At 46.4% G+C, this 20452-nt stretch overlaps 1 protein-coding gene across 3 annotated transcripts in view; it reads left to right on the top strand.

Annotated features, from left to right (window-relative positions):
- LOC135916227 (uncharacterized) overlaps positions 1 to 9678 on the top strand; it is a 29015-nt gene extending 19337 nt beyond the window's left edge. For all 3 annotated transcript variants that reach the window (XM_065449524.1, XM_065449525.1, XM_065449526.1), the window contains exons 6-7: positions 677 to 5377; positions 6846 to 9678. In XM_065449524.1, coding sequence (XP_065305596.1) covers positions 677 to 5377; positions 6846 to 8549 — 6405 coding nt within the window. In that variant the 3' untranslated portion in view covers positions 8550 to 9678. The remainder of the gene's footprint in view (positions 1 to 676; positions 5378 to 6845) is intronic.
- The last annotated feature ends 10774 nt before the right edge of the window (positions 9679 to 20452 follow it).

Genomic DNA, 20452 nt, shown 5'->3' with positions numbered 1-20452 from the left:
CTCTCGGTGCGAAAAGCTTGCACCGAATGCCGCCGTGAGCGCGCACACACCACTTGCCACTTTGCTCCTAAGCTGAGCTTTGAGTAATTCGGGCTAAAGTGCATGTGTTTGGGTCAGGACTGGGAGAAATTTAAAATAAAGCGATCACTCGAGTAAAGTGGCTTCGTTATAACGAGGGCTTACTGTGTTTTGACAGGATCCACCGTGGTCTAGTTAATCGTGGAACAGCGGAGGACTACTACGTTGCATTGTCAACCAACTATAGGCCCATTCTTGCCAATTTTCACTAACATTTCCTACACCAAAACAGCTCAAGTATAGAAAAATAGTACTTCTAAAGCAGCAATGTTAAATTGATGTACCTGGGCCGAAGTTTTCGTATGAAATTAAGAAAAAGAAGTTTGCACTTTCTTCTGTAGTAATGAACTGTTTCACACCAAATTAATGAAAACAGTGTTTCAAAAGAATGTTTGACCAGTCTAAACAGCCTTACTCTTTCTCCTAAATGTCCCTTGCATATTCCAAATTTTCTGCATAAGTGTGTGTTTCATTGTCCTGATACATCTGAAACAGGTAGGCCTATTTGCTCGCAGGCTGTGCACCTATGTTGATTCGAAGCAATTGATGCGGCTGTTCATCTACAGTATTTCTCATTTCTCTCTGTGTGTGTGTGCAGTATGGAAGACAGCTGATTCCAGTCTACCTGGATCTTTTCGTGCGTGGGCTGACGACGGACATCAACGCCCTCCAGGCCGCCATGCACTGGGAGAACTGGACCAACGTTCGAGAGATGGAGGTGCACATGGCGGGCGTTCTGCTCAAGCTGGCGACCCTGTTCCCCGACTTGCCCGAAGTGTCGCGCGAGTGCGTCCTCAGTGCCTTTGCCCTGGATCCCACCGAGGAGCAGCTGGCCCAGCTCGAATCGCTCACCGAGCAAGTGGAAGTCAAGTCGACCTACAACATCAGCGGCCAGCCTAGCTCACCCCACGAGCAAGGGGCAGGCCCCAAACTCGAGGACGTTGCGGATGGTCGGGCGTGCCGTTGCGGTGGCCGTTGCAGCGATGAGCCCGTGCAGCAGAAGACAAGTCCTGCCCTGGCCGACGGAAGGCCTGAATACGAAATGGACTACTGGCACCCAATTCTCAACCAGCAGATGAATGGGGTCCCCTACAGGCTTCTCAAAGACTTTGTGACTGTTCTCGAGTGTGTGCGTCCGAGGTGTGTTAACCTCTGTTCCGACTGGCGCTGGTACTTGGAATGCTTTGAAAGCCGACGAGCAGCGCTACGGAACCGGAGGTCTAACGAGCGTAGCCGCAGGACGCCTCAAGAATACTGTGGCAGTGCCGACAGCGAGACGGACTCGGCCTCGGAGGAGGAAGAGAGCGATGACGAGGCAAGACGAAGAGCTCAGCTGCACATTAAGAAGGTCTTGGATAGCGCAGGGCTGCCGGTCAAACGCAGGGACAAGCGAAGAGCAAATGCTAAATGCAAGTCGTCGCGAAAAAAAAAGAAAAAAAGCTCGAGAAAGCATAAGAAGGAAGTTCACTTAGTAGAAAATGCTGCTGCAGAGTTTGGCTTGACAGGTCTCGCAGAGTCTGCAGGTCTGGAGATGAGTGGTCTTGGCTCAGCAGAGCTTGGTCTGACAAGGCTCGGTGCAACGGAGCTCGATTCCGCTGAGCTAGGCCCAATGGAGCTTTGTCCGACAGGGCTCGACTCGGCTGGCCTGGAGGATGCAGGGCTAGACTCCACCGAGCTCGACGCAACTGAACTGGAAACGATGGGCTTGGAGCCGATGGACCTTGACCCCACAGACTTAGGGCCACCTCTGCAAGAAGAGAAAGCACACGATTCGTTACAAGTAGGGATGCCCAAAGTTAAAAAGAAAAGTCAGAAAAAAGTGTCGCACAAGAAAAAGGAAGGATTTGCCACTCCTGCACCGACTGGTGGTGGGTGCTTGCAGACACTGCGCGTTGTGCTGGAGCGCTTTGACAAACTCTCGGGGAGTGCACCGAATAACCTGGTGAACAAGAAAAGTGGCCTCCGAGTTGTGCCCGTCTTGTCCCTGCCCAACATTTCACTAGACGACGAGTCAAAAAGGGCTTACCTATGGACAGACGGGGCCGCAGCACCCAAGTCGCCCCTGTCAAAGCTAAACCTGCCGCAGGGTCCAGCATATCAAAGGGTGGCCACTGAATTTGAAGCCCGACTTCAGACCACGCCTCTGAAGCGATTTCTGCGGTACCAGATCAAGAGGCCAAAGTTTTCGAGCAAGAAGGCTGTCCCTGTAAAAGTGTCTATGCGGTCTGTGAAGGGTGTGCCAATGACTCCTGCCACACCAGCCAAGTCGGTATCGGTCCCCAAAGCTGTAATGCCAGTGGCAGTCCCAAAGGCAGCATCTGTAGTTTCTCCTAAAGCAACAGTTCCGGTGCTCTCCAAGGCATCAACAACATTAGCTCTGCCTAAAGTGGTCCCCGTGGCTGTTCCAGCAGCAAAAGGGGCTGCAGCACCAGTGACCAAGACCCACACCGTAGCCGCTCCCAAGGTTCCACCTGTGCCAGTTTCGAAGGCACCACCACACGCAATTATCACAAGAACGCAGCCAGGGACAGTTTGTAAAGCACCACCAGTTCTGGTTTCCAAAGCTCCCACTACGATAGTCGCAAAAGCACCTGCTGTAATCCCCTCAACACCTGTAGGTGCCACTGTTGCCAAGAACACTCCTATGCTTGCTTCCAAGCCAATGCCATCAATGGTTCGCCCCTTGAAGGACTATGCAAAGGCTTTGAAAGGAGCAGCGGTTTCCTCAAATGTTCCTTATGCAGTTAAGACGATGGGCAGTGTCCAATCTGCTGTGCCGACCTCCACTTCTGCAAGTCAAAGCACCGTAATGCCTGCTGCCATGATGACCACTGATGCTATTGACCTGCCCAAGCATACTGTCGATACTACAATCCAGGTACAAGTACCCACAACGCCGCACATCATGGCTCCTGCGCCGTCTCCTCTGCCTAGCCATGTGGTGTCGTTGCAGCAGGAGACCTTGCCACCAGTTCAGGAGTCACCACGGCCTATGGCAGAACCTCCATTAGGAATGTCTGTTCCTAATGCTGCAGTAGCAGAAGCCGCCAAACCATCCCAGCCACAGGTGGTGCCTCAAGTAATTGCTGCACCACATGGGATGCAACAAGTTATTACATCTACTGCAACGACCCCAGTGCAACAATCCACTAGCAGTTGCTCATTGCAAGGAAATCAGCCACTCACCATTGCCTCATCGTGTGCTTCTCTGATCACAAACGTTACCACTGATGCAAGCCAAGTGCTTAGCCAACTCAAGCAAGGACAAGCCACAGTCCTTAGGCTGCCTATCTACTCAAGAGCACTTCAGCAGCAGGTAGGTCAGGCAGGTGTGAAGACTGACTCGCCAGGTGTCTGCATGCTGCCAATGAAGATTTTGAATGCTGCCATGCTCTCCGGCCAGGAGAAGGTGTTGAATGTTGGGAACCAAAAGATTGCCATCAATGCTCTGCCTGGACTACTGGCAGCCTCAACAAGTGGCTCCACGTCAGTGTCCGGAACCGTAGTGAGCAGTGCAGCACCCAACATGGTTTCAGCCAAGATTGTACCAACAATGGTGGGTGCTCAGAACATGCAAGCCATGCATCAGTTACAGCAGCTGGTGCGGCTCAACACCCTGCCAGGCACCATGGCACAGATGAACGCTGCTGGCGGTGCCACTGTGCTATCGGCAGACCAGCTTGGAGGACAGGCGGGGCTTACGAACATCACAGCCCTGACTCTCCCTCTTCAGGGCGGACTGGTTGGAGGCCGCATCATAGCAGGCAAGATCATGATTCCCGTCAACAGCTTGCTTCAGCAGGGCTCCACTCTGTCGGCTGGAGGTATGCCAGTCATCATACTCAAGAACCAGCCTGCTCAAGCAAAGATTGTCACTGATGCAGCAAATTTGGCACAACAGGTTCAACAGCAGGTTCAGCAACAGGTTCAGCAGCAAGTGCAACAGCAAGCACAAATTCAGCAGTCACTACAGGCTCAGCAGCAAGTGCAGCAGTTGCAGCAGCAAATGAGGCAGCAGCAGCAGCAGCAGCAGCAGCAGCAGCAGCAGCAGCAGCAGCAGCAGCAACAACAACAACAACAACAACAACAACAACAACAACAACAACAGCAGCAGCAGCAACAGCAACAGGTCCAGCAAGTCCAGCTGCAGCACTTGCAGCCAAATGGCACAGCAGTAGTGTCGAATGCAAACACAGCGGCACTTTCAGTCATGGATGGCACAAGCACGGTGGTGGTTTCAGCAGCAACAACCAGTGTGTCAGCAGTGTCCACAGCGGGTGGAGTACCGAGTGCGACGGCGGTCAAGAAAACTTGGATGCCGATACGCAGCAAGCCGGGCGCTATGGAGTACCGGAAGGCCTGCAACATGCCTCCTGTGAAGGTCACAAAGGCCAAGCTGCTGGCTCCTGTGTCCTCACAGCAGCAGATGCCCATCGGTTACACCAGTCCTCAGGCCACGGTATCTGTCACTGGTACTACCCGTGTGCTGGCACAGTCTGTCTGCAAGACACTCCCCATCGCCAACCTGTCTGGCGTCACCCACCTCACCATGCCAACCATGCAGATGGGCGTGCCCATGGCTGTCGTCACTCCCAGTTCTGTGGCCGGCCAGATCACCATGCCTGTCACGCAAAAAGTTGTCACTCGGCAAGTGACCGTACCTCTCGCGAGATTGCTGCAGAAGCCCACGCCTAATGCATGTAAACCCACCGAGGCTGCGGTGTCGGCTCTCCAGCCGCAGAGCATCGCCGCCTCTGTTGCACAGACGCCGCAGACAGCATCCGCTGTTCAGACTGTCCTGGCCTCTGTTCAAAGCACAGCCTCGGCAACTCCGTGCATTGTATCGACCCAAGCGAGCATGCCAGTAGCCCCAGCTGAGGAAGATGTTCAGAAGCCAACAGTTCCTGTGGCTGTCACAAAGAGTCCGCCGACGGTTGTTCCCACGACCAAGACAGTGACCACAACAGCAGTCAGTGCGGTAAACCAGCGCACTGGAATACATTTGCCATTTCCAGAAGACCTGGTGGATCCAAGTCCCAGTGGTGCCACCTATGTACCTGTGAATAGCGCTGAGCTGATGCCCACTGGCCGAAGTGAGAAGCAGAAAGAGGATGAAGAGTCCGCAAAGGCTTATTATCGTCGCAAGAAAGCTGCCATGGCCCAGAAGGCGCGGTTAGCTGCACAGCCAAAACCACAGCCCCTTTCCCAGTCCATGTCGAAGTCCCTCACCGCTATTTGTGACGCTGTTCGTTGCAGCCTCTTGGTCACTGACGATGAGAAGAATAAAGTAGACGCTGAGGTAAGCAAAAGCAATTTCACAAGAGTTAACCTTCTCTGTGTCGGGCATTTCCGCTTGCTGCGTACCACAGCATTTTCCAAAGTACTACGTCAGATTAAATTTCTGTCTAAGGAACACATTAGCAGGCATTAGTTTCAAATGTATTTATTGGCAGTATGTTGCTGAACATTTTACAGTTCTTTCAGCTGAGTACTCTTAGTAAGATTGAATTATGCGTATTGTTGATTTGGCCTCTTTGCTATCATTGCTCAGCAGGGCGCCAATGCTTGGCAGCTTCAGAGTTGTCTTCTCGCGATGCAGCTAAATATTCCTGCTGAATTCACACTGGTGCATTAATTCAGTACTTTGTGATATTTTGTTGTGTGCAAAACTGTTATTTCACAGGCAACCGGAAAAATTGACTTGTTGTTTCTTCTTAGTTTCTATTTAAACAACTAGGTGAATGTGAAACTTGCTCAACACTTTCATACTCTGGCCTACTCAGCTGTTAGCAATGTAGGCTAGAGCAGCATGCTATGTCTCTGTCATGTTTTATGTTCCCTGTAAGTTGACTGTTGAAACTTGTGGGTGTATTGTTTGTGTGCTTGTTTCAAATTTTAATTGTGGGCCTTGCTGGAATTTTCTTGCTTTCTTAGTGCGCTCAGCGGTCGTTTCGAATGATGAGCCTCCGCAGTACTTGTTTTTCTGTGGTCTCAGTCTTTGTTTGCAAAGGTAAAAGTTTTTATCAAAATTTGTTTCTTTCGAGAATCATAGTAGAATGGTTCATTTTGATGCCAGCTGAATTTTCGTTAACACCTAGCCATGTGACCATACGAATGCTTCTTGAGTAGTCTGAATGCTTCACCCTTTTTTTGTCATTCAAGACAGTGCAATAAAAAATTAAACTGGTGGCTGCAATATATGCTGCTGTCATGGTGTAGTGATAGTGAAGAAGTAAGATCACTAGCAGAAATAACTAACAAAACAGTTGAATGTTTCGTTGGGCAAACTTGTCCTTAGAAATCATGCGACACTGTAGTGAGAATGATCGTGGCAAGCACTACTGTTGGTCATCAAATCTAATCTCACTCATAAGCTTTTCATGCATGCATTGCTGCTAATTCACGCATAGATTTGAGATGGTATATCACTACTTGCGTCGCATGTGGAGTCTGTTTAAGAGTGCCTGCCTTGATATCAAATTGGTGAGAAAACAAACTTTCAGATACAGCAACTATGTCTTGCACTGAGCGATAGTGTGATAAGGGCGACAACTTGGTGAAAGCGTCACCTTAAAAAATAAAATTAAATACATGCATGGTACTATCAAAGGGAAGTCTTGCTCTTGCAATGCTTTTTGATCTCAAGGCAGATTACCTTTAATATATATTATACTACATTATACAAACTAACATTCACTGACCTCATGAGATGCTTGTATTTCCATTTCGTTTCTTCCTTCCTTCCTTTTTTTTTTTTTTTTTCACAGGCAACTATCAGAGAATGTCAAGTATATGAGCTGGACTACTCCAGTGATGACTCATCAGATTGTAGTGTGGAAGACTTGTATGAAGAGAAAGCTTTGCTACGCCGTCTGCAGCACGAGGACGAGTTAAACAGCATCCTGTACGTTTCCGACTCTGTTGCCTCCGAGCCAGATTGTGATCCATACCAGTGGTCTAGTCAGTCATCACTGCTGCTTGAACAGTTGAACTCTGACGGGGATGCCAGGGACACCATGACACCTTCCTCGGTCGGCGAGAGCATTTTTGAAAGTGGCTCCAGTCTTTCCAAGAAGCTGGCTATGAAGGCCAAGATTTCTTCATCTTCTGGTGGCAATTGCCAAGAGAATGGACTTCAGTCGCCTTCGAGGTTCACATGTGACCGATGCAACCGGGGGTTTTTCTCTGCATACAACCTGCGCCGACATCAAAAGAATGTGCACAAAATGGTGTTCAAGTCGCTGCATGTGCCATCGCATGGCTCGAGGGACACCCCCTCTCCACAGCAGCGAGTCATGGTGACAAAGCAGCCATCAAGGAACACAGCAACACCCCAGCCCTACAAAACACCGAAGCACTCACCCCAGCCCCCCAAGCGCACCCTGTTCGATGTAACTGAAGATGATGAGAATTCAAGTCCGGAAAAGGTGTTCTGCGCTCAGTCTGTTGACGAAGACCAGAGGCTGTCCTTTGAGAGTCCTGGCCTTCCGTCAGATTCAGAGGAGAGTGCTTTGTATGGCATCAAGGATGAACCATCGGATCCTGGCATTTCTTCACTCATTTGCGACAATGCATCTTTTAACGTCATTCCTCAGGTTCCACAAGTCTTTTTCTCAAGAAAAGAGGACAATCAACGCGAGCTGTCTCTGTCAGATGTGGTCACGGGAAGCGCTAAGCAGCTGGCTCCCAAAAGTCTTGTTTCCAAGCAGGTCAAAAGCCACGATTCGCCAGAGCTCTCTAAAAACCTCGATCCAGCGGACATTCTGGAGTCCCTAGAAGTGGCTAAGATGTCCGCCTGGACGTCAACAAGGGGGCCCCTAGTGAACAGGGGCGGCGGTGCCACAGCGGGGTCAATGGACTGCGACGACGAGGTTAACGAAGTGATGGAAGCTGAAGCTGGCTTGGAGAGCCTGCTCGGAAAGGAGGCAGGAGCCAACCACGGTGGCGACGCTCAGGATGACATTGACGACATTCAGCCCACGGTGCAGCACATGGGGATGACGGACATAAAGGACGAAGAGGGCCAAGGTTCGCAGGAGCCCTGGAACGCAGTCGACCAGGCAGCACTACTGGAGGGCATCAAGGCAGTCGAGTCACTCGGCGAGTACGGGACGGACAGCCTCGACTTTTTCGTTGCGCCCCGCAACGTGATGTCCATACAGGACCAGGAAGGCCTGCTCAGCTTCGCCGATGGTTCGCCGCACATAGACGAGGAAGATGCGGGCGACATGAGCGAGGAGTCGGATGGGGCGGGCACCGCTGCCTTGACCAACGAGAAGCTCATGGAGCCCCGCGTGGAGGAAGGGGAGGAAAAACCGTGCACCAGCCACTGCCGGACACGTTCGCGGGAGGCATCCGTCAAGCGCAGCTGCCCGTGCTGTGAGGACTCGTCACCCAAGAAGCGCCTGACGCGGAGTTCCTCATCGAGTGGCAAGACGCGATCGGCAACCAAGAAAGTCAGGACAAGGTGATCCGCGGCAGAACCTCTGGTGTGAGGTGGAAGTGTGTGGGCCCCGTGACGTTGGGACCCTGGTGAGGAGCTCAAGAGTTGCTTTGCGTCTCTGCCTGTGATAACTGTACTCGTGTGCAATGGGCATTGGATTCGGGGAACACGCAGCACCGAAACGTCAGTGCCATCAAGGGCCACCTGTGTGCGTGTTCTGTTGGGTGTGCCTCAGGAGGAATTGCACTCATCATGTCGCCAACCCCCAGCCATCCTTTTTGTTTTCTTTCTGCAGGCGGGCTTATTGCACCAGAACAGATGCCAACTTCATTGTGTGTTTTCTTTTTCCCTCCCCCCTTTCATCGACCATTGTTGTTTTTGTGGGTTGTTTTTCAGATGTTTATTTGTTGTTTGGTTGAGTGTAGCCTTACACATCATTCTTCTGTGTGAAAGATACTTGTGAAATGAGGAGTTTGTTATTTTTGCTGTGGGCTGGCTGCAAAATGTACATAGTGATTGTGCCCGAGAGGGGAAAGAGAGAGTGCAGTCATGTTTCATCGTCGAAGATATATTTTACTGAGATTTTCTAAAGCTAATTTATGAGATGCTGTGCTTGTAACTTATTTGGCCTGCCTCAACACCTCCAATCGACCTTTTCTCGCAAGTCCCAACATCGATAGAACAAGCCCTGCTGTAGCATTCGGCTGTTGACCAGTTTATTTCCCTTTTTTTTGCCGGGTGTTAGAGCGGAAAAGCGCAGCGCTAGTGCTCTAGGAGGCATTTCGACGAGGCTTTCGAACGATGGCATGGCTTTCGAATGCAAAGAAAAGTCCTGCGGTTGTCTTGTGTGAACAGGCATGTTCTAGTCGTGTCTGCGTGCGGGTAGCACTCAACAAACTGGAAAGACTGAAATCGTGCTCTGCCCTGTGCGTTGATAAAAGTTGAGTAGTTTATTACATTTTCGTGCAAAATCATGCGGCCGAATGGCGTTCAGTTGTATTTTAAACTCTTGTACATAATGATGCTCCTGTTCTTTGCACATGGACAGTAATAGTCGGCACCTGTAAATATCCCTGCTTGGAAGCAAGCTTCCCTTTTCTTTTCGAAAATTCAACTGTAAAATACTTTCACTATACAATAAAACTTTTTAACCTGTACTGCTGTATGCAGACACGTGCTGTGTATTGCTCTAAACATTTGCTTGCATGGTTGTAGTTGAACTGTCACATACGCCCATTTGATTTCCCCTGTACTTCATAACCCATTTCATTGTGCTTCAGCGCCAATTCTATGTTGATGCAGAAATGACCCTTCACCTCTTACATGAGTGCAGCACTGCTTCTCTCGCATGTGCAGGGACTGCTGTGAACTTGTTCTCCCCAAAGCCTGCACTGTGTGAAACAAATGGCAACATGCAGACCGATGCCGTGTTGCACTGTTGAAACAAATATTAAGGTGTAGTGGATCTTGAACAAGGCCAGGACCGGCCACGCTTGCTTAGTGGCTGTGGTGTTGGGCTGCTGAGCACGAGGTCATAGGATCGAATCCTGGCCACGGGAGCCGCATTTCACCTCCGTCGAAATGTGAAAACACCCAGGTACTTAGATTTAGGTGCACATTAAGGGATCCCAGGTGGTCCAAATTCCAGGAGTCCTCTGCTATGGCGTGCCTCATAATCAGATTGTGGTTTTTAATTTTTTAACCAAGCCAGGAAAAGCAGGCAGATTGAATGGACCTCGCGTGTTCTTTTCGAAGGCGTAAACTCCGTGTTGTAGAAACTATGACCGTTGTGCTCAAAGTAGACATACTAGCCTCTCCTTCACAAAACTTCTCATGTGTGTGTGTGTGCGCGCGTGTGTGCTGGCTGTATTGGTTGTTGCTGGAGCAAGTGTCGTCATGCAAATCACTCTTACAGACAATAGGCATCTGAACACTGGTCCTATAGAGAGCACTCTTTACATAAGAGAATTTTTGTCACTAGAGAGTTCTTGCCTGTCCGTAAATTTCCTACTGTTTACAGATTACTGGGTTACTGGAGCCATAAATGGCAGTTGCTAGGCTGGCAGCGACATTTTGTGACACTTTGTCCAACTACAACTACAATGAGTTTGAATAACTTGTGTTTCGTGAGTGTCCTCATGAAAAAATTCAACAGGACTACACATTGACAATGAATATGTATGTATTATATAATGACATACGTAAGTTGTGCTGAGAAGCTCGCTGCCACAGCGATAATATTGGGGGGTGTCTGAATCCCCCAATCCAGCCTTGGAAACGGTGCCATTAAGTTGGTGCTGGCAACGCTTTACACCAGATCGAATATGATGAGTCACTGCAGTAATAGCTTTGTGTGCTCTCAGGTTAAACTCTGCGTGTCAAGATATCGCTATTAGCATTGTAGCTGCTCTAACACTTTTCCAGTAATGTGTTATTCTGCGAACAATAATGCATTTACGGACAAAATAATGCTCTCCATTGCTAGCCCTGACCTACTTATTCCTTGGCAGGAAAGGAGACGTCGAGACTGTCGGGTTTCGCCGTTATCACGCCATTCTCTGATGGGGCAACCATGGCAAATGCTTCTCGGCATTGGTGACTTCTTGTGAACCTCCACATCCAGCAATACATGGCTGTTGGTGTCTAACTCTGTTGCGACTTTGCTTGCATTTCAGGAATGAAACTGTGCTAGTGATGATGGAGCGATTCGGAATTGGTTAAACCTTGATACAACGAAGTCGGTAAAATTTGCAATTTGCTTTGTACATATAAATTTTGTTATATTGAAATTCTACCTTCTGTGCCGATAAGTACAGCTACCGATGGATTTTTGTTGCACAGAAGGGGCTGCCATGGTTTCTGTGTAGCAAATTTGGATGAGAAAGAAAAAAATTTTGTTGAATTTCAGTCACTTATGAAAGATACGGTTTCATGCTGTGTCAATGATATCTTCACATAGTCGCCATGAAGCAAAGCCGGCCACGTTTTCGCATTCACTCCGCCCCCGTAGCTGATATTGTCACCCTCAGTGCGACGACGCTATCATGCAAAGTGCTGGCAGCAGGGAGCAAATGCTTCATCTGCCTCTCGCTTTAACGCTTATCCAAAGCTTAAGGTTACGCAACCTTCACTACTAAACGCTCGGCAAGACAGCACACATCATGCCACACCATCTCGGCACGCCCACTGTTTGTAAACGGGGCAGATTACTTCGAAATCTGGGCGCTCGAGCTCTGCGCTGACAGCCATGTGTGGCCACGGCTGCCCTAGAAAAGGAGATGTATGCCAACCTTGCCCCCCTCAAGCACACTCGATCGTGTTATCGCGAGCTTGCTCCCCTTTCCCCTTGCTCGCGTGAGAAGACTGCTCACCAAGCTACCATTCTCCTCGGCTCACTCTTGCACGCGTTCACTCGCACCCAAAGCATATAGTGTGCGAGTCGAGATAAGATCTTGTCGCACTTGGACTTTCTACAGGACATTCTACAGGTGGTAGCTCTTGGTTGCATGGCGTGCGATTTGAAAGATGTGTTCATAAGCAGCTGTTTGTAATTCAACCATTTGACCATCTGCATTGTCTCGCTATTCATTTGGGGCGGCAGTGAAAATTTTCTTATATTTAAGGCGTTTATAAACACTACTATATTGAGGTTCTTAATACATGGCATTCTATGGACAAGAAGTCGTAAAAATTTAAGTACTTTCTATATTGAGAATTCAGTTATATTGAAGTTCGTTATATCGAGCTTTAACTGTACTATGGCAAGTAATGCACTACCAGCTGGCTGCCAAATTCTGAGATGCATTCATACCTGTCAACTGTATCGAATTTTCTGTAATGTTTATGAATTTGGGCTCGTTAAGTGATCTTATGAGTGTTTTGCAAAGTTTTACGAAAGGTAAATTCTGTGTGGGAAGGTGTTTCACTTGTCAATCCCCGACTCTGCCCTAGGGAATCTTCTCATAGTGAAATGACACTAGAGAGGTACCTGCTTCAAGGAAGTTTATTCAGACAAAGTTTCTGAAGTAGGCAAAATCTGCAACAGTAGAGCAACTGAAGAAGTCGCTGTAATCTCACAATAGCGTGTTCTTTGTCAATTTCTGCTGTTCAAAGTGTGCTGCTGCTTGTTAAATCGTTAATAAGGTGCATATGTATCTTTTAAAAGGTTGTGCTTAGTACAAACTTTAAAAAGTGATTGCTATTCTGCTCGCCTCCCTTCTTTTGTTGTCGTATCCATGGGCTTTCTATTAAGGTTCACAGGTTGGCAGGTATATGCATCAGATGAAACAAGGGCATTTTGGCATAGGATTATTTCTCCATCTTTGTCAGCATTTATGCAAGCAACATATGATGATTTGAAACTGGAGCATTCGAAATTTTGGTCAATTCAAACAAATGCCAAACTTTTTCGTAGGACTCGTAATTTTAATGGGCTTTGAAGGCACCCAATTCAAGCTTGCCCAATTATGTGGCAAGCGAAGGAACTTGGGAAAATTGGCTCATGAGGGACATTCGTGCATGAGGGAAATCACCTGAATGTGCTCGTTTTCATATTGAGGCTACTGTGTATGTTGATGATCACCAATGCAAAGGGGAGTCACCAAAACTGACCATGCGTTTGCAGCGATGGTTGCACATGTGTCTAATAACTGTTCTAGTAGTGTGCATGATCAAATGCAACTAGGCATATATGTATATTAAGTATTAGTTCTGTTTGGGACCATACCTCATAAACACTAGACGAGTTTAGCTTGATAAAGTATATACTTTCAAAGCTCAATTTTCATTAATTTCGCTGTAATGGGCTGTCTATTGGAAGAGAAATTAGGCGCAAACATATATATATATATATATATATATATATATATATATATATATATATATTCTTTTTTTTTCTTTTTTTGTGCTAACAGCTCGGTGCCAGTATGTCCACATGATGTCATGGATGCCATCATATTGTTTCGTATTTGGGCCATCGCAGCGCAGTAAAGGTTCTCGGGACTTGCCAAGATCAGTATTTGGCTCTTCTACAACGCAATCTAATTCTAATCTTCTACATTTAAAATTTTTTGAATAAGATATGTTCATCTTCACCGATTAAAATTATCTAGGCCTAACAAGGAGCGACACCGGCAAAATCTATTGCATCATGGCGAGCTGTTCAGCAACTTCAGGATTCGTCGCCACCTGCGTTCCGTTTCGTGTCTTGCTTGTAGATCTTCCTCTTGCGTTAAAGTGGATTTTTTCTTTTGGCATTGCTTTTTGGTAATTTCGTAATTGGCACATATAATATTATTTTTTAGTGTCTCTTTAAACAAAATTTGTGATACAATTTAAATACGAGTCTACTGTACCTGTTTTATTTTAGCAACTTTAATATAAAATTTCAGACTGTGCTGCTTTGTAAACGAAAAAATTTCATAGCAAGAGTGCATCTTTTGATGCACGTTATTCAATGACACGCTTGACGTCGTAGCTTGCCTGATTCGTCTGTACATTTAGTCGCGTACGGGCAGTGAAGCCATTCCACATCACATCTCTACGGCAGTTCACTTCTGTAACGGCGAGATATAGTTAAAATGGTGCTTCCCCATTTCTTGCCAAGTGCGTTGTTGGACAGCGTGGACTGAGGAACGAAATCCCTCTGCGAAATTTGAGTTGGGAAAAGCAGCAGTAAGCACATGTCACGATGCAGTCTTGCTACACACGGGAGGGAAGGAAAAAGGGAGAAAATAGTGCAATAACGAGAGAAGTGTATCAGCAGCATCGATCAAAGTAACGATGATCATAATGTATTGCATACTTCTTGAAACACTTTAATTGTAATTGTGCTACAAATTTGAATGACAGGCAAAATGATTTAATGAAACGAGTGAGAAGGTAGAGTGTTGGGTATTTTTGCTTGCTGCGAGTACGTTGTATGTAGCGGGTTCACTTTCATTGTTTTTCATAGTTTGTTGCACCAGTCGTTATCTTCCAAGTAGCTGAATAGGGGCTTTTCAAGCCTGCTAGACAAGAAGTTGATATTCTCATATCTGATCTACCTGCAGCAAGCTTTTGCACAGAGTCCACATTCTGTAAACCTTACAGAATTTGCTCGGGAATTGAGAATTCTTCATATATTCTGCAACTGTGTGCTTTTTATGATTCTGAAGATTTAAGAAATGCGGTGCCAGTAAGTTTTCCTTCAGCAGAAGTAACTAGCGCCTTACTGGTTTTATGCGATAAGCGTTGAAGGAATGTAGCAGCACACCATACTTGCCATTGCTGAACCGCGTCGTGTGAGGCATGTACTACAACTCGGCTCCCCTCTTGCACATCTCTTCATTGAAGAGCAGGGCATGCCCAGTAAACCTAGCTGACGTCGAAGGGGTTGGTTGAATTGAGCGGCACATATATACACAGTCGCACATGCCCAGTGACATAATTTGCCGTGAAGGGAGCAAGGTCTGATCAAGACATCGATAGATTGATACCGGAAAGTGTGTCAAGTATCCTGAGAATTCTAATCGCATCAAAAGGAAAGCCTAGGGTTAATGAAGAGCAGAAGGAGGAGGTGTTGGCAGGCAGCAAGATAAGTGTGACAAACTTCAAACCGGTTTTGCGAATGCCTGTAACAGTTGAGTACCTTTTTAGGAGAAAAGTGAAGAACTGGTATAAATTAAGTGTGTCGGGTACGGCTTTCAAAGCAACGGAGAAGACATCCACCATGTTTCACGTATTCAGAATGCTTGCACAAGCGTCTGCACCAAGTACACGTGCGCACTCACCATTTCAAGGTGAAAGCCTTAAGTGGCTCATTGCAATGGCTCATACCTAAAGAAATGCGGCATTTAGACACGTTGTACAAAAATATCTTCAGCAGCAGCAGCAGCAGCAGCAGCAATGGCTCATAGCCTCGTAGCAAGCAAATAATGCAATAGCTCACACCTCCTTAAAGGGCACCTGACCAGGTTACATAGCAAATTTCAGTTATATGCTGGAGGTTGTTACGTGCCCTCTAGGGAGTGTTCTGCCGCAAGAATATTTCAAATTGGTTCATTAATAACCGAGATAGAAATATTTCAGCGCTGTGAACCCATGATTTTAGGCGGCGAACGCCACTGCCAAGAGAGACACTCTCTCCACTTGCCCTGGCTGGCCTTTGCAAGCGAAATTTCTTCCTTGCGTTCTCCTATACCGGAGCTCGAGAATCGTGACTCATACGTCACGGCCCCGCTTCCAATTTATTTTCCCCTTACTTTTTTGCTACATGGTACTCTTCTGCTGACGGCGTCACATGTGAGCTGTTGCATTTGGCTCGTTTTGCGCAGCGCATGATTTTGCGCGCTGTGCACAAGAACACCTGACCAGCAGTATAAGTCAGTGCTACACGAATACTGAGGCAGACACAAGCGGATCACGGAGCATAATCGCGTGCCAAAACATGGTAGAAAATGACATAGTTTCGTTGCCTGTGCATGTGATTGCATGACATGGGAACAAGCAGATGAAATGGAAGTAGTACGTCTCCATGATTTCTCTTACTGAAGTGCGAAGTAAAACAAGAACATGCAGATGTTTGGTTTGTGTGTTTTATTATTTCTCTTAACCTTTTAATTCGTCTATTGAAGCAACAGATTACACAAATCACAGATGTCGCCTTGAATAATTCTCAAAATTACGTGCCACTGTGAGCGACATCGCAGCACTGCCGTTGTACATAGGCTCACTTGCACGTAGACGTCGCAGCGTTGCCGTTGTATGTAGATGCAATGGTGTTCAGTTTGGAATTCCAGCTCCTTACATTTACAGGCTAATTACATTGTCAGTAATTGTCAATTATTGATTCTGCACACTTTTTATGTAACTAGCAAATTTATGAGAATAGTAGTTTTGTTCGTTTTTCTCCATGTTAGATATTTCCTGCAAGACTGTATGATTCCTACAGGAATCATGTGACCAGGAACGTTTAACACGCAACAGAAGCATGGTACACAAGCAAACCTTTACGTGTTCCACCCCTATCCAAATGCAGTCGTTGCAGGAAGTCAGGGTGACTACCAGGTTGACATCTTGCTGCTGGTTTAACTGCTGGTTTAAAGTGTTTAATTGGAGTTAGCCGTCAAAACACTCACTGCTGAAGAGAGAAGCAACTGAGCATTGATGAGTCCTGAAAACTAAGGCAACTTACGTAACATGTTGATTGATCGTGGATGACAGGATACAAGCTAGCTGGTCTCCCAAGGATGGTGCCTTGTTCAAAAATGCATCCTCAGTAGTTGTAGTATCGTTGCACAGTGGTGTGTGGTTACCATGGTGAAGTTATGACTGCTGCTTCAAAAAAGCTTTTTGGCTATGGCTGCATAGATCGCCAACTCCTGTGAACCACTGTGCGTGTTCATAATTTCTTGATTAAGTAAGGGCAGGTGGGCTGTGGGAATAGTCATTTATGATGCAATTGTTTGTGTCTGAAATGGGAAATTGACGGCCAATTTTTCACTATGCAGAAAGGTTGATGGTTGCCCCCAACTACCCGAACATCTACAATGATCAATGATGGGATATTAGTACACTTATACTATAGAGTAAAAGTGTGTTTTTAGACAATGCTTGTGAAGGAAAGGCATGTGCATGGTTGAGGCTAACAAGTCAGATATTTTGGCACATTTCATTGGCCTTTAGCGAAGGCACTCCACTCGTAGGTCAGCCAACTCGTGAGTTGACTTGGTCTCCATGCCACTCACGAGCCTTAATCAGAGTGAGCTGCAGAGATTCCAACTGGGTGCTAGTCAAAGTGAGTTCAAGTCTTATTTAGGATGAGACGAGTCTGCTTGGGTATTGTTACAGTAACGAAACAGATTTTCTAAACAGTGCATGGAAGACTTTTTATAGGTATTGTTTACAAGTGTTCTATAGTGCTCAGGTTATTTGACTTCCTACACCTTCAATTCTCTTCTTGCATCTCAATGCCCACTATGCTGGAGTACAGATGGTTCTTCCATCAGTACAGGGCTGAATCTGACCCAGTTGCACGTTATGCAGCAGTGACCTTTCCTTCAGCATTAGCTGTGACCCTACTACTGGCACCTACGGTGTATTCTTAGAAGCTACAAAGTATTCATAGTAAAAGCAGCGAAAAAATTATAGCAACAGAAGACAGAGAAGTACACAGGACAGGCGCCTGACCAGTGTACTTCTCTGTCTTCTGTTGCCGTTATTTTTACGCTGCTTTTATTATGAAGATCAACCAACTTGCCCAGTTTTACTCTACTGCAAGGTATGGTCAGGTTTCAGAGGGGACACTGCTAGCAAATGACCTAACCTAGATTACGTGATTATGCTTCTGAAAAGCTCAAGATTTCTTTTTTTTAGTGACAACTGATGAGTTAGTTTGGCTGTAGAAAAAAAAAATGACATAAGTAGGATATTCCATCAGTAATAATTGAGCTGACTCTGACCCAGTTTCACATTATGCAGCAGTGACATTCCCTTGTGTGCTGCGATACTGAATGAACCCTGCTTGTCGGTGTCGCACTGAGTCCCCAGAAGCCTCAAAGTATTGTCTGGTTTCAAGGGGGAAATTACAAGCAAATGAGCCAATCTAGATTCCCTGATTATCCTTTTAGAAAGCTCATAATGGGTGTGTGTGTGTGTGTAGGTTTGTAATGGGATGAGATGAGATGGTTTGCTTGTCGAAAAACAAGACTGAAGGGCCTTCGTAACTCGGCCGGTGAAATGGCCTGTGATGAACAGGGTCTCTTGAACAATTGCATAAATAATCTTGAATGCCGTGGTTTACTATGCACTATGGCGGTGCTACTCCACCAGAACTATTCCGCATGCTTCACTTTTGCAGGGACAACAAATATGGCTGCTTGCCCCCACTTTCTTCTGCCCATATGACATTGCAAAAAGGTAAATGCCAAATACAATTAGACCAGTAGAGTAAAAGCTCCCTTGCCATTCTCTTTACATGAAAGGTTGGCAAGTCTCAACTAAAGATTAAAGTACTGATTTACTTTTCATTTTGCAATCAACTCTGGACATCACTGCTGTCGTTTCGCAATTTGTTTTTCATAAATGAAAAATAACTCCCGAGGTCGCAGAATTAAGTTGGCAACAGATTTCGGGAAACTTTCGGAGCGAGTTCCTCCAGATATAAAGGACCTAAATGGCAAAACGACAAGCAAATCCCTGATGCCAAAAATCAAGGAGTCGAGCCTTGTCTTAGATCAATAATAATTTTTTTTTTAAATTCTCTCACGCAAAGGTTGCAGGCCCTTCTACCATTTTGGAATTAAATCTAATGCAATAAACAGTGACCATGTGTTTCCAAAATGTTACATTGTGGGGAACTGCACCAGGAAAGCAAATACAGCTTTGCCACCATTCTTATAGTTTCGTCATTTTAAAGCAGATGCAACTTTGCCATCAGACTTAACAAAGCTTTGTCATGTTCCAAATACGGACTTTTGGCTGTCTCTAAAAAGCATCAAAGTTATCTGTTTTTGCCATTTTGAAAATGTTATCTGCCATTCCTGTTAGACTTGCAGTCTTCCTTTAATACCCATACAAAAGCACTGCCTTTGTTGTTGTTTGATTCAAATAAATTCAAATTCAAACTTATAAACGTAGATATGGCACCATTGAAGACAAGCATTATTTCTGAGTCACATTTATGCTCTGAACAAGGTGTATGGTAGCAAGCAGAAGGCGGGGATGGGGAGTGAATCAAGGGGCCATCAGCTGCTTTCATTTCCTGATCACGCACTAGGCTATGCTTCAGCCAGTCGTCAAGACCTGTTGCTGGGCTACTTGTTTCATTATGCTGAAGGAATAATGCAGCACAGTGTTGAATACAATGACCAAATGTAGAGAGACTTTGCACTAGCCCATGTTCATCCCTTATCTCCCGCCAGTCCATCTGAACTGCACCTTTCCTTCGTTAAAGTAACATAGCAAAATGTGCCACTGTTCTGTGCCAAGAATTCAACAGTAAAAGCACTTCAAAAGGAACATTTTGTGCACAAGCCAGCAAATCACTTCCCACGAGTTCTTCCCTCTTTGCTATCCATGGCCTTGATTTTGCCTTGCTCGGGCATCAATTGCACCGTTGCCAAACTGCATGCTCACTCACCAAGCGCAAGCAATATCTCCTTTTGTGGACGAATTGCCCAACTAGGTCGCTCAGCCTTTCATTGTACACTATTTTGGTGACCTGAAGGTCCTTGCGAGCTTCTTTGTATGGGATGTCAGGATAACCCTTCTTTACATCTTCCATATTAATGTGCATTTGCAGTATTTGTACCCACACCCGCCACCCTTCACACATCACAGGTGGATGCAGTTTGTTCATTGTTGCTGCGCTGTCCAGTGTCTCGTTTTATGCCCGTGTGAACCGTAAAGGAACTGTATCTTCAGTGATTGTGAAGAGTGCAAGTGTAAACATATCCTTTTGTGAACGTGCTCTTCTGTGCTCTTGACCCACCTCTGTTGATAAAAGGCTTCTGTAAGCCTCGGATGACTGTAGAGGTTCACAACATGCCACACCACAGCGCAGTTTTCATCTTGGCAGTTCATAATACGCCATTCTTGCAATTGTCTTGCCAGAAACGTTAAAAAACCGAGAGATGGTGAAACGACGCGACATTCCACGCGGACATCCCGGCACTTTGGCTTGCACAGATTCAAAAGGTTGTTTCATGCACGTTTTCTTCTGTGTTGCACAACCTTCTCCACCAAATGAATGCAGAGCAAGTTGGCAAAAATATGATTTACAATCGTAACTTAAGCATTTTTATGTGTTGCTTTAGCTGACCCAGTGCATAAGGCAAGGAAGAAAGGATAAACGAACCAAAGCTTGCAACAGCAGTCGGACATATAAAGAAAATGGCTCCAGCGAATCCTAGCCAGAAACTGCCTGTCCTTGCTGCTAAGAGAAATCCACAG

The sequence above is a fragment of the Dermacentor albipictus genome, chromosome 5 (assembly GCF_038994185.2).
Source record: "Dermacentor albipictus isolate Rhodes 1998 colony chromosome 5, USDA_Dalb.pri_finalv2, whole genome shotgun sequence".
In the NCBI taxonomy this organism is placed as follows: domain Eukaryota; kingdom Metazoa; phylum Arthropoda; class Arachnida; order Ixodida; family Ixodidae; genus Dermacentor; species Dermacentor albipictus.
Note: the sequence above shows the minus strand (reverse complement) of the source record. Positions and strands in the feature narration are given on the sequence as shown.